Raw genomic sequence first — 14061 nt, 5'->3', positions numbered from 1 at the left:
TCCGTTTTAATTGTTTAGTTTGAATAAACTTTCGCTATTTTAAAAGTTATTTCAATATTGCTTCCGCTTCAAACCAATTGTTTGATTAAATGTGTTAGTAATGTGAGAGTGACAAAGATATTGTTGATACTTAATAGTTTATAATCACAATGTTTCGCAGTATTTTGGTGTTGCAAATAATTTCATTTGTGAATTTTAACATCACTCTTGCTTTAATTTGCTTCATAAATGGTCAGTTTAGGTTGGTTAATTAGATTCCAAGTTGTGGATTGCCCTCCGCAGAATTCAGAATTGTTCTCCATGGAATCAATACTTTTCACTGCTGATTACTGGGAGGACTATCAAGGCAGTCTAAATCGAGCAAAAAAACTGACAAAGGCTGTGTGACCTATTCGCCAAGTCCGTCCCCAGCCTCAAACCCAACAGAGCATGCATTTTACTTTCCGGACAAACAACAAAACCAGAAAATTTCTCGATCTACATTTGAGTGAAATAACATTCGTAAGACATCCACCAAGTCCCCAAATGCTAAAGGCACATAGCGATTGATAGCTGTCCCCTATCGCTCAACCCCCTCGCCTTCGGCTTGACTGACTAATCTGAATATGGGGGCCATTACAGACACTGATTATCTTGCAACCTGTGCGCGCGTGACAGTAAATGTAGGGGCCGGCCGGTAATTGACCAGGCAAAGACTGAGACGCCTGCCGTGTAATTGAGCAGGAGCTGGGAGGAGGTTGGTGGAGAGACGGAGGGGGGGACTATAGCAGCACTCAAAAAGTCCAAGTCGCCGTCATTGCTCATTAGACCTGGCGGGGGGTCCCGGACCTCATGGGGGGTCCCCTTATGGCTGTGGACTCTGGTGCTGACACCTTTCAGTGATACACTCACTGAACTGTTCATGACTGTAATGTTCCACATTAACGCTAATGGAGTTTTGGGGAACTTTAGCCCACTTTTACCTGAGGAAAGGAAATATCTGAAGTACAGCTATTCAAAAAGAACCAATATGTTCATAAAACTCAAAATAGGGGAAATTGTTGCCGATTTTCACTTTTTGAATTAATGTCTGACTGTTATTTACAGTGGTATGAAAACGTTATCTGAACCTTTTGGAATTTCTCACATTTCTGCATAAAATCACCATCAAATGTGGTCTGATCTTTGTGAAAATCACACAGATGTAAAAACAGTGTCTGCTTCAACTAAAGCCACCCAAACATTTTTAATGAGGATAGCATGCAAACAATAACAGAAGGGTGAAAAATAAGTAAGTGAACGGTCTGCCTAAGGAGACTTAAAGAGCAATTGAAACCAATTTTTACCAAACATTTTAAGTCAGGTGTGTGCCCAATCACTGATGAGTGGTTTAAAGCTGCCCTGCCCACTATAAAACACACACCTGGTAAGAAATGTCTTGATGAGAAGCATTGTCTGATGTGAATCATGGCTCGGTCAAAAGAGCTGTCTGAAGTCCTGCAAACAAGGATCGTTAATTTGTATAAAACTGGGAAAGGATACAAAACAATCTCTAAAAGTCTGGATGTTCATCAATCGACAGCCGGAGAAGTCTACAAATGGGAGTTTTGCACTGTTGCTTCTTTCCCATGGAGTGGCCGTCCACCAAAGATGACGCCAATAATTCAGCGCAGAATACTCAGAGAGGTATAAGAGAACCCTAGAGTGTCTGCTAAAGACTTACAGCAATCACTGGCACAGTCCAATATCTCTGTGCACACATCAACTATATGTTAAACTATGGCCAAGAAGGGTGTTCATGGGAGGAAACCACTGCTGTCTAAAAAAAAACAAAAAAACATTGTTGCTCATTTAATGTTCGCAAAAAGGCACTTGGACACTCCATAGAAGTTTTGGTAAAAATTTTTGTGGACTGATGAAACCAAAGTTGAATTGTTTGGGAGTAACACACAACATCATGTGTGGAGGGAAAATGGAACAGCTCACCAACATCAACACCTCATCCCCACCGTGAAGAATGGTGGAGGGAGCATCATGATTTGGGGCTGTTTTGCCGCCTCAGGGCCTGGAAAACTTGCAATCATTAATGGAAGAATGAATTCAAAAGTTTATCAGGATGTTTTGCAGGAAAACCTGAGGCCGTCTGTCAGACAGTTGAAGCTAAAAAGAGGATGGATGCTGCAACAAGACAATGATCCAAAACACAGAAGTAAATCAACTTTAGAATGTTTCTGAAGAACAAAATTCAAGTTCTGGAGTGGCCAAGTCAAAGTCCAGACTTGAACCCCATTGAGATGCTGTGGCATGACCTAAAGACAGCGGTTCATGCCAGACATCCCAGGAATCTGACTGAACTACAGCAGTTTTGTAGAGAAGAATGGGCCAAGATTAGCCCTGATCGATGTACCAGACTGATCTACAACTAAAAGAAGCGTCTGGTTGAAGTTATTGCTGCCAAAGAGGGGGCCACAAAATATTAAATGTGATGGTTCACCTACTTATTTCTTCCTTACTTTTTTATTTTGGTTGGTTTTAGTTTAAGCAGACACTGTATTTTCATCTGTGTGATTTTGACAAAAATCATATCACATTTGATGGTGATTTTATGCTTAAATGTGAGAAATTCCAAAAGATTCAGATACTTTTTCATACCACTGTATATTTATAGGCTCTTTTGGTTTGTGAGAGTTGAAAAGGACAAGAATCAATCTCCCAATATAATTGGGAGTTTTAAAGCTCGGGTGGGACTTACTGATTTTCTTTTCATCTCACTGCTGCCGTTTAAAGCTCACAAATGGCTTTCATCATCTCTGCTCCGGCGCCTACCACCAAAACAATCCTTCCAACATTCAACTGGGACAAATGTGAAACAACAACCTCCAAAAGTGACCAAATTTGTTCTTGACTACTTACAAGGCTGTAATAGAAAATCTATAAAAGGTGTAGCAACTATGATGTCAATCAGACAAGGCAGAAACACCAAAGATTGTTTAGATGTTGTTTGATAAATTTCTTCCTTTACACTTTATGTAGAAGTACACTCCATGTTATCTATCTTTGTATAGACAAGTTTCCTGAGCGAAACTTGGGCGGCGTCATCTTTGACGGACTTCCAGGTTAGACAGAATACCATGAATTGCGATTGAACTACACAAAGTTTTAAACTGCCAAATTATAAACCCTTGTCTGTTTTTCAGTCATTTTTCGCTAGGGTGTGGGCTTATAATTTCTGGGAACAAATAGGATACGTCATTATCGAGGGCAAGCGCACATAGTTTGTCACATTCGGTTGGTCAGATTGTGTTTTGTTACAGAGCCGGTTGTGGGAGTGTTCCTGACGTCGCACCTACAGCCAATTGGAGCTCATCAAGACTGTATTAAAAAACCCAGGCGATCCAAGAAAAGGGTGTCGGTTAACTTGTTGGACGCCATTCGACACGTTGTACTTTCGAGTCGCATTGCAATTGTTAATTTCACCCCTGCCTTGGGTTTTGGTCGTCGGCCGCTCTTGTTTTGAATTCCTCTACCTTGTGCAGGTATTTGAGTGTTTTAGTTTGTTGTCTTATTGGCCCTCTGCCTACCTTGGTTACCCTCGGGTTAATAGTATTGATCTGGGTCGACTTTCTGTCATGCATCCGTTTTGTTATTCCCCTTTTCCATTGACTGACGCTGGGCTGCTACTGAGGTGTGTTAACACCCCAGTAATGGCGGCCACCACTAGATGGCGACGTCCACATATCTCTACTCTGACTATTCAATAGAGCAGATTAGTGTGTCAAGAGGCATAGGCCAGAATGTGGTCGTTAATTAATAGGGATGGGAATCGAGAACTGGTTCTTTTTGAGAACCGGTTCCGTGTGTTTCAATTCCATGGAATCGTTTGGCAGTTTATCTAACAATTCTCTTATCGATTCCAACTAGCACGAATTACATCACGTAATTTACGCGTGTTACACACGGTCGAAGCAGCAGTTAAGACTACACGATTACTCAAAGAGTGACCACTCACCAAGTAAAATCTAAATAGTCGCCGCCGAGTGATTATGCATTGAGTTTCACAGGCCATATCATTATTGATGAGACTACTTAAAGAAATGGGGATTTTTCCCCCCCAAAAGTCTATTAACGGGTCTACCGTATTCCTCGTCGAATACGCTATAAGAAAAATATAACATATATGCATCTAAATGAATCCCAAACGATTTTATTAGCAATTTTAATACTCGTGTTAGAAAGGTTCATTGGGTATGCGTCGTTCCCATAGCAACCAGTCAGTTACTTCCTGTTATTGTCGTACGTCACACGCGCTGCATATTCTGGATCCGAGAATAGGCGTAAGGTGCACATTTTGAGCAGAGTGCAGCGTTAAGGCGTTAATCTGTGTGCGTCCATGAACGAATGTATTTCCTCTTCATGTCATAAAGTTCTTATGATAAGTTAGAGCCATTATCAGCGCGACTGCTTCGTGTTTTTACCGTTACGTTGTCTGGTTGCTCCAGCTCATCCTCGCTGCGTCGAGGAGAGCGTTGTTTACATTATATTTGCGTTGCACATTTGTGTTAAGAGGGAATGTGTTAGTTTAACATCTTAAGATGATGTTGTACATCCATATGAGTGTAAAGTGCTTAGTTTTCGCCACTTTTATGGCAAAGATGACCGCACGTGCATGCAGTGTGCTTCCGGGTTGTGCACACGCATTCTCGCCTCCCACCTTTGTGTTCATTATACAGTGCGAGTCATGTATGTATGTCATTGACTGCTTTACAGTCAATTTGCATTGTTTATTGCATCAGCACTAATATGATGTATTTTTTTTCCTTTCAGAACCACACATATACCCACACATTCCAGTCTTCTTCCACACACATACAAATACATCAACATCTTTCCACGCATGGTCTCATCTGCTCATTGAGTGATTCTCATATCAAGTGTCATTGCCTGTATATAGTTGTTCCTGTTGCCAAATTGGATTAAAAGTGCCAAAGACCAACTCCACGCTCCGCTCCTTGTGCTCTAACCGACACCCCGAGGTGAATGAAACATAAAACATATTGAACCCAAAACCTCATACAGTCTATTAGTCCAAATTAGAATCGATTAGAGAATCGATAAAGAATCGAATCGTTAAGCAATATCGATAATGGAATCGGAATCGTAAAAATCTTATCAATTCCCATCCCTATTAATTAATTATTTATTATTTCTGTGCAGACCAGTAGAATATGCACTATGGAAAGATACCGGTCCCCGTCTCGGCGGTAGAGGACCACTGCATTACCGTACATGCGTAAACATACGGCCGACAAACAACAGATTCAATTTTCACTGAGCATTCATTTCAGCTTCTATTTCAAATTCTTTCCATTATTCAAAATGGGAACGATCAGGTAACATAATACATTGCTTTGGAACGGAATGAAGAAATTGCAAATATACTGTAGTTTTTATTGAGATTCTACTTCAAATTGGAGTGTGGCTCCTTTGTAGGTTCACTGTTTGGCACTGGGAAGACCCTGAAGACGCTGGTGTTCCTTCAGCCTGCCGAGCAGAGAAAAAAATGCTATTACTACTGTAACAAACAGAGTGCCAATTAGTGTTGGGCATCGAGCATCGATAGGATACAAGATTAACACTGAGATTCTCCCGGAACTGTTCGATTTTTTAAAAGTTTCGATTCGAAGTTTTGATGACTTGACCGCCGACCGGAAAAAATAGCTTCCGAAGACCACGAAGAAGAAGCCACATGAGGTGTGTGTTTGTGCATTGCAGCTTTATTTCAAACAGTGACACTGTGAGGCGGCTCTCAAAGGTTTGGCTCAACTTCACAAAGAAAAATAACCGTTCAGCTCAGTGCAACACAGCTAAATAATGCAAATGTGGGTGCACAACCAATAATGATTAAACACCTCCCGTTTCATGGAATACAAGTCTTTTGAGTGCCGCGTGTTTGACATCCTGCGCCGGTCCTCTAACCAGTCAGAACCAGGTAAGTAAAACAATAAATTACGTCTGTCTTCTGCTTTAATTGAGGCGCCAAACAAATTTTACTGTTAATATGGTTGGAGAATAAATAGTGAATTAATAGTAGGAAAATAAGTCGTATTATTATTTCGGGCTAATGTAGCTATATAAGCAGCTAGGTACTTTACGCAGCATGTTGCCGCCTCCGTTAAAATCAACAATATTGAAAGCATTTTGTGTTTTAGAAACGGTTTTGAAAATAAGAAAAGCATTATTTTGTTCATATACATCAAATTATGATCAGTAGAGGAATTTATACTAATGCTTCGTCCTAGCTCCTAGCTAAGGTACAAAGTGCGTAGCAGCTCAAAGGTACATTACCCTACGTAATAATTTTCCTCATAGCAATAGCACGACTTTAATCGCGTAGTCCTTTTTTGAAATTTATTTATTTGGCCCTTATACTCCGTCGTAGCGTCGTATCAACGTGCATCATTAAGTTTTTTTCACATACTCCACTCCAGTGATACGTGACCTTTTTTAATCTACTCTGCTGGTGCTCACTCTTGGAACAATATAGACATACCACAAAAAGAGAAAGAATTGTTTTGAATCCTGTTGGAAAAGGAGTCACAGTGTTCTGAATCAGTTGACATTCCATTTTTTTGCAGGAATTAATGCCGTCAGCATTGACCTCTTTGTTTATTTGTGATTTATTATAGTAATTTACAGTACATGCTGTGTTTATTTGTACTTTTATAAAAGCATTTAAGTGTTCCAAAATGTTTTTGTGAATAAATAACTGTCAACAAAAATGTAATTGCAAGATTAGTAAAAATAAATGAATAAATATGTATAAATGTTTTCTTCGTGAGCTTTTGAAAAATAAATATCTTTCTTATAGTGCACTGCTTTGGAGAGAAACTTCATCATATTCAAGTTCAAAGACTGATATTCATATGACGGAAAACACTCAGGTGACTTGAAATTCCACTCTGAGACCCCCGATTTGTCCAAATTTCAAAATTGTCCGATATGCTTTCATCATTGGAAAGCTTAAAATCTCAATTTTCTGGAAGAAGAAAAATTTTGAACATTAAAAAAAACACACACAAAAAAAACAATGTAAACAGTGAAACCCTAACTGGAGGTGAGAGCATGAGAGAGCAGAATTAAAGACGCCACGATTTTAACAAGATATTATCGCAGACTTACTTTGTTTCGATCCAAAAACTTAGATATTAGACATCAATTAATGATTCAAAGTTAAAAATGACAGACATTTTGAATAATAAATATAATTTCTTCTTTTTATGGCTGGATTGAAACAAAAGCGGTTGCGCGACGTCTGTAAACGGGGGTCTCCAGGGTAAAATGGACAAATTAAAAATAGTTCGGGGACTTAATACGCCAAGAATCTGCTATGGCAGCATATAGACATATTGTTCTATCAAACACAACACTTCTTTTGGCTTAAAATACAGTTTATTTTAAAGAGGGGTGCAAGAGCAGAAACTGCCTTTTCAGTCTTGTCTGTGTTTTCTGCCATATACAAGTTAAAAATAGCACTGTGAGAAATGTATAGCAAAGTTATTTGAGAGTTCATAAAATTTAAAAATTCATTGAGAAGACATTAATATAAACTATGCCATTTTATTTTTAATCTGCCAATTAAAAGAATCAGAATCCAGAATCGTTTGGAAACGGAATCGAAAAGTGGAATCGGAATCGCTCAAATTCATACGATGCCTAACTCTAGTGCCAATACAGTATAATATAGTGGCATCATTTATCTTATGTACTTTCAGTACTTTCTGGGCTTTCGGTATTCATGAAACACCACCATTTATCACATTACGATTACATTACATCAATATTATATCAATATAATATTTGAAAACAACAACAGGCAACTGCACCATGTTATTTATAAACATAAAAGCTGTAAACAAAAAATTGACATTGACAACACCTTTTGACGGCAATAGTCCAATCCATTTCAACTAGGATGCTTATAATGGATTGGACCTCCATTGCTATCAATGGCAAAGACGTCACAAGACTTAAAAACATGTTTTTTTTCTCAATTTATTTATTGTGCAGAATGATTTCTGCTAGCATGCACATGATTAAGGTTTTGTCTTCCCCTTTTAGCAGAGCAATTGCTCACCTGACGGCGTTGATCCTGATAAATCCGGAGGCGTCGCACGGGTCATAGTCTCCCTGTACATCCATGCTAGAAAGAGGAAAGACAATGACAGCACACAAAGTGAAATGTTTGTGAGCAGAGTGATAAACAGACGAGTGGTGAAGCCTCATTAACTGCTGGGATAACTGGATCATTGATAAACTGTTCTATGGGAATTACGTGGCTATTGATTTCTCCCTCGTTGTTCCACTTTGGGGTTGGCCAAATGGGTCAATATTAGCCGGCAACAACAAGACGTGCTGAATTTTGATAAATCAATCCCATCATATCAAGTCGAGCAGATGAAGCTCTTATGATACAGTGTCGCATTCAGTCAAATTTTCAATCAAATCAGCTAGGCCTTGCATTTGTGAAACATTAATGTATGTTTTTAGAAAGTACCATATGCTAGAAAGCTATTTTGTCAGCCACAATTGCTCTCCTTTACTAAAATATCTTATTAGAAACACATAAAATATTGCCATTGATTTAAAAATTTATAATATTTAGTACCATATTTTTCGGACTATAAGTCGCACCGGAGTATAAGTCGCATTTTGGGGGGAAATTTACTTGATAAAATCCAACACATAGAAAAGATCCAGTGGGGCAAATAAGTATTTAGTCAACCACTAATTGTGCAAGTTCCCCCACTTGAAAATATTACAGAGGCCTGTAATCGTCAACATGGATAAACCTCAACCATGAGAGACAGAATGTGGAAAAAAAACCCAGAAAATCACATTGTTTGATTTTTAAAGATTTTTTTTGCAAATCATGGTGAAAAATAAGTATTTGGTCAATACCAAAAGTTCATCTCAGTACTTTGTTATGTACCCTTTGTTGGCAATAACGGAGGCCAAACGTTTTCTGCAACTCTGCACAAGCTTTTCACACACTGTTGCTGGTATTTTGGCCCATTCCTCCATGCAGATCTCCTCTAGAGCAGTGATGTTTTAGGGCTGTTGTTGTGCAACATGGACTTTCAACTCCCTCCACAGATTTTCTATGGGGTTGAGATCTATAGACAGGCGAGGCCACTCCAGGACCTTGAAATGCTTCTTACGAAGCCACTCCTTTGTTGCCCTGGCTGTGTGTTTGGGATCATTGTCATGCTGAAAGACCCAGCCACGTCTCATCTTCAATGCCCTTGCTGATGGAAGGAGATTTTCCCTCAAAATCTGTCGATACATGGCCCCATTCATTCTTTCCTTTACACAGATCAGTCGCCTTGGTCCCTTTGCAGAAAAACAGCCCCAAAGCATGATGTTTCCACCGCCATGCTTCACAATGGGTATGGTGTTCTTCGGATGCAATTCAGTATTCTTTCTCCTCCAAACACGAGAACCTGTGTTTCTCCCCAAAAATTCTATTTTGGTTTCATCTGACCATAACACATTCTCCCAGTCCTCTTCTGGATCATCCAAATGCTCTCTAGCGAACCACAGACGGGCCTGGACGTGTACTGGCTTCAGCAGGGGGACACGTCTGGCAGTGCAGGATTTGAGTCCCTGGCGGCGCATTGTGTTACTGATAGTAGCCTTTGTTACTGTGGTCCCAGCTCTCTGTAGGTCATTCACTAGGTCCCCCCGTGTGGTTCTGGGATTTTTGCTCACCGTTATTGTTATCATTTTGACGCCGTGGGGTGAGATCTTGCAAGGAGCCCCAGATCGAGGGAGATTATCAGTGGTCTTGTATGGTGTCTTTTATGCCGATAATGAGTCAAAACAGGTGCCATTAATACATGTAACGAGTGGAGCATCGTTAGACCTCGTTAGAAGAAGTTAGATCTCTTTCACAGCCAGAAATCTTGTTTGTAGGTGACCAAATACTTATTTTCCACTCTAATTTGGAAATAAATTCTTTAAAAATCAAACTGTGTTAATTTTCAGTTTTTTTTCCACATTCTGTTTCTCATGGTTGAGGTTTACCAATGTTGACAATTACAGGCCTCTTTAATATTTCAAGTAGGAGAACTTGCACAACTGGTGGTTGACTAAATACTTATTTGCCCCACTGTATGAACAAATGCCGTTTTCAAGGCAAATTTGGTGGGTAGCGGCTTATAGTCAGGTGCGCCTTATAGTCCGAAAATTACGGTAATTGGAAAAAAATGGATTATAAAAATAATCGTTAGTTGCAGGTCTAGTCAGGTGTGGCTTATATATGGATTTAAAAAAAAATTTTTTTTTAAAGTTTTGTCAAATTTGGAGTTGTGCGGCTCATAGTCAGGTGTTTTATAGTATGTTTGGACTTTGTTTATCAACAATATTGCAAAACTTTTTATTTTATCAAAGATTTCTTTTCCCCATTGATTTCTCCACTTGTACAAACGACAACATTAGAGTTAACCCACTCTAGGATTTCAGGTTTAGAAGTCCCAAAATCCAGAAAGTTTGAGAACACCTGATTCTATGTGCGTCTTGGGTTCATATGCGAGCCTGGAAAAAAGGCGCTAAATCAATGCCTTGCTCTGTTATCGCCTTCCCACATGAGTGCACGGAGCACAAAGGCGTTCAACGGCGTGGCGTGTAATTACGGCAGTTTTCTACCTGCCGTGCTTAATATGCTGCCTGGCCCGAGTCCTCTCTTGGCCGCCCAGTGTTTTCGCCTGCCGCTCATTCTTCGCTAGCACTTAGCCAAAGAGGAAATTGCCAACAAATGATAGGATAAACACGATAAAAAAAGAAACTCTGACAACTAAATCATCAACTCTCAATACAAGGCTCCCTGCCTCGCACCTGAGCGCCATTATGAGTGAGTGGCTTTGGAGGATATAGCGGCGTATGTGCGTGTGTGTTGGTTGCAGAAACCCTGCGGTCTAATTGAGAGGCGAGTCGGTAGACAGACGAGGAGGGTGACATTTCCCTCTCAGATGGGTGCAGTGACGGGTTGTGTTACCACTGTGTTAATGATGCCGTTTACTGTTGCCCACGGAGAGACGGCGAGATGCCGGCGGGGGATTTGCGCGTGTGTTGCTGTCATGAAACAACAAATGTGTGCGACTCTTCCTTCAAGGTATATCATTCTCAAACAGACATAGTTACTGCATGTGCTGAAAGTATGTTTTGTGAAAAGAATGAATGAGATCAAAGAAAGTGGGTTGTGTGTCATGACTTTACATGTGAATTTTTATTGCCTGGTGGACTAAAGCAGGCAATGAATCACTGCGTTTCACAAGCTGCCTTTGTCGTTTGTAGCGAACTCTTTTTGTGGGGAACCGCTGGGCCCATTTGTCACTGAGGCCTGAGGACTTTGTGATGATGGAACATAACACCTCAGTCACAACAAGGTAGCTAATGTGCTCTATCAAAAATTAGTTGTTGAGATTCAAGTATTAATGCAAAAGGGTCATTAGAAATGTGGAAATTTTATGTCCCACCCTTCACATTTTAAATAAATAACATACAATATGGTAAAACATTGTTTTTAAGTATATGTACTAAAAATACAAACCAAAAAAATGCTTGAAAATACGTTTTAAATAGAGATGTCCCGATCACGTCATTTTCAAAGTATCGGAATCGGCAAAAAAATATCGGCCATGCCTTTTTTTAATATATATATATATATATATATATATATATATATATATTTTTTTTTTTTTTATTGTTTTCTAATTGTATTTACCGTTACAGACGTAACATGTTACACTCATCCAGAGTCTTAAGGTAGGGTTATCAAATTTATCCCGATAACGGCGGTAATGAATTTTTTAAAAAATGTATCATGTTGAAATATTTAACGCAATTAATGCATGCGCTGCACGACCCACTCACGCATTCTCGCGCTTACTCTGTAATGACGCTGTTTTACCTATATAGAGAGATAAAAGGCAGCGTAAAATGAGTAGAGTGAATTTTGGCAGCCTTTGGAGCCTTTTTTTTTTTTAATTGGCTAAAGCCTTACAATCCCTCTCCCTACGATTTGAAATATCATGGGAAGCAATGTGGGGAAGCAAGGTAGCAATTGATCTTTTTCTTAACCCCTTATGTTATTTCCCAACCCAGAGAAGATATATCAATTGTGAGCACTACGCACAGTCATGGTTCCACTTCCCATCATGCAGTTGGGCATGGCTACAGTATCATTTACTGAAAGCTCAACAAATACACTAGATGGCAATATTTAGTCACAATATACAAAGTTACAAGACTTTATATCCGTGGATCCCTCTCACAGAAAGAATGTTAATAATGTAAATGCCATCTTGAGGATTTTTTGTCATAATAAACAAATACAGTACGTATGTACTGTATGTTGAATGTATATATTCGTCAGAGTGTTATTGATTTTTTTCTTAATGCATTGCCAAAATGTATATGATCGGGAAAAATTATCAGGAATGAATAGAATTGAATCGGGAGCAAAAAAAAGCAATCCGATCGGGAAATATCGGGATCGGCAGATACTCAAACTAAAACGATCGGGATCGGATCGGGAGCAAAAAAACATGATCGGAACAACCCTAGTTTTAAATATATCTTCTACAACTCACAGTTTTTTCATAGTTTGGCAGAGGGTGGTGCGTCTTATACTCTGGAGCGACATATGTGTGATTATTTACGGTCGAGTCACGCCGACTTCTCTCTCGCTAACTTTTGTTTAAATAAATATTAGTGCTTTCAAATTTATTGCGTTAACGGGCGGTAATTAATTTTTTTAAATGGATCATGTTAAAATATTTGACGCATTTAACGCATGCGCGGAACGACCCCCTCATGCATTGCCTCAAACAGATTACAATCTCAAACAGATTACAATGACGCCATTTTTTTGCACATTGAGGGCTAAGAGGCAGAGAAATGCGAGTGGACACAGGCGTTCATTGGACCGCGGCGTTTAATGGCATGAGCTTTGGCAACTTTTTCACAACAAACAACTATTGTGGCAAGCGATTGTGGGGAAGAATGTCTAGCGCTTATCTTTTTCTTGACACGCTTCATTGAACACAACGCAGAACATATACCATTTGCAGCCACCACTGACAGTCACGGTTGCCCAACTTCCCATCATGCATTTGGGCGGAACAGTTAAGTCGCTACAGTATAATTTAGTGAAAGCGCAACAAAGATATTATTCCTATCGCTCCAAAAAAAAAAAAATGTTCAAAAAGAAAAGCGCTCAATGCAAAGAGAACTGGCATTCCCAATCAAAATAGCTATGCAAAATACACAGAAAACCTACTCAGACTTTGGTCAAACTCTATTCAAACAATTCGTTTAGCTCAACAAATAGACTAGATGGCAATATTTAGTCACAATATAAAAACTATCAGAGGTCTCTTACGTTGTGAAGTCAACACTCAAACGAACGTAAGGTACAATGGACACCCAGGAAACTACGGCATCAGTCGAGGGGCAAATCGCACTCGTTGGCTGGATCTCTATTCAATTAAAAACTCGCCATGGACACCTTGTGGTGTATTTCAATCACTACCTTACGTAGTTAAAGACACTGTGGAAGAACAGCCGGCAGCCCACGTGACGTCCCGCTCGGCGACGTCAACAATGGTGAGCTATTAGTTTATTTTTTTAATTGAAAATTTTACAAATTTTATTAAGAAGGGTTTTAATATAAAATTACTATAACTTGTACTCACATTTATCTTTAAAGAACTACAAGTCTTTCTATCCGTGGATCCCTTTAACAGAAAGAATGTTAATAATGTTAATGCCATCTTGTGGATTCATTGCCGCATAAACAAATACATTACTTATGTACAGTATGTTGAATGTATATATCCATCTTGTGTCTTATCTTTCCATTCCAACAATAATTTACAGAAAAATATGGCATATTTTAGAGATGGTTTGAGTTGCAGTTAATTACGATTAATTAATTTTTAAGTTGTGAACAACTCGATTAAAATTTCTAATCGTTTGACAACCCTAATATATATCCATATATTTACACTAAATTGATGTATG

At 39.2% G+C, this 14061-nt stretch overlaps 1 protein-coding gene across 1 annotated transcript in view; it reads right to left on the bottom strand.

The window, feature by feature from the left end:
* Nucleotides 1-4566: 4566 nt before the first annotated feature.
* Nucleotides 4567-14061, bottom strand: part of ass1 (argininosuccinate synthase 1) — a 227648-nt gene continuing 218153 nt past the window's right edge. The window contains exons 14-15 of the mRNA XM_057818992.1: nt 8114-8179; nt 4567-5520 (exon numbers count right to left, since the gene is read on the bottom strand). Of these exons, the coding sequence (XP_057674975.1) occupies nt 5472-5520; nt 8114-8179 (115 nt within the window). The 3' untranslated portion in view covers nt 4567-5471. The remainder of the gene's footprint in view (nt 5521-8113; nt 8180-14061) is intronic.

Source organism: Corythoichthys intestinalis, chromosome 17 (assembly GCF_030265065.1).
Source record: "Corythoichthys intestinalis isolate RoL2023-P3 chromosome 17, ASM3026506v1, whole genome shotgun sequence".
NCBI lineage: Eukaryota > Metazoa > Chordata > Actinopteri > Syngnathiformes > Syngnathidae > Corythoichthys > Corythoichthys intestinalis.
Note: the sequence above shows the minus strand (reverse complement) of the source record. Positions and strands in the feature narration are given on the sequence as shown.